Genomic DNA, 737 nt, shown 5'->3' on the forward strand with positions numbered 1-737 from the left:
GTGACGGGAGAGCTGCTCGACTTGTCCGAGCAACAAGTGACGAGCTGCTCGACCGCGAGTGGCAGCGCCGGCTGCAACGGGGGCTGGCCGTATGCGGCCCTCACGTACGCGTCCACGACTGGACTGTGCTTGGAAAGTGACTACCCCTACACGTCGGGCAGCACGAGTATGACGGGCACGTGCGACAGCAACTCGTGCACCAAGCGACAGCTCAGCATTGGCGCGACCGTCCGCGTGACGGGCGAGGCGGCGTTGGACACGGCGCTCAACACGCAGCCCGTGTCGGTGCTGGTCGAAGCGGGCAACGCGGTGTGGCAAAACTACCGCTCGGGCGTCGTCACGCAATGTCCTGGCGCGTACTCGGACCACGCCGTCGTCGCCGTGGGGTACGACGGCACGTCCTACAAGCTCCGCAACTCGTGGAGCACCAGCTGGGGCGAAGCCGGACACATCCGCCTCAAGCGTGGCGTGAGCGGCCTCGGCATGTGCAACGTCGCCGAGGACGTCGTGTTCCCCCAGATTGGCGGCGGTCCCAACCCGACCGTGTCGCCGACCCCGACCAAGCCCACAACCAGCCCCTCGCCCACGTCTGCCCAACCTGACGTGTGCGCCAACTGCAGCGGATGCTACTACCCGGCCGGGGACCAGTGTTTGCCGGCAGAATACACCAAGGCCGACTGCGACTACTACCAGGCCGACTTTGGCACAGTCTGGTGCGGCATCTAAGCGCCACTGGG

General features: G+C 66.5%; 1 protein-coding gene across 1 annotated transcript; it reads left to right on the forward strand.

Annotated features, from left to right (window-relative positions):
• Positions 1–168: 168 nt before the first annotated feature.
• H310_08340 (hypothetical protein) lies at positions 169–726 on the forward strand (the record flags this gene model as incomplete). The annotated part of the gene is made up of 1 exon (XM_008874045.1): positions 169–726. One exon carries the CDS (start codon positions 169–171, stop codon positions 724–726), a length of 558 nt encoding a protein of 185 aa, XP_008872267.1.
• Between the last annotated feature and the right edge of the window lie 11 nt (positions 727–737).

Source organism: Aphanomyces invadans (genome assembly GCF_000520115.1).
Source record: "Aphanomyces invadans strain NJM9701 unplaced genomic scaffold supercont1.17, whole genome shotgun sequence".
Lineage (NCBI taxonomy): Eukaryota > Oomycota > Saprolegniomycetes > Saprolegniales > Verrucalvaceae > Aphanomyces > Aphanomyces invadans.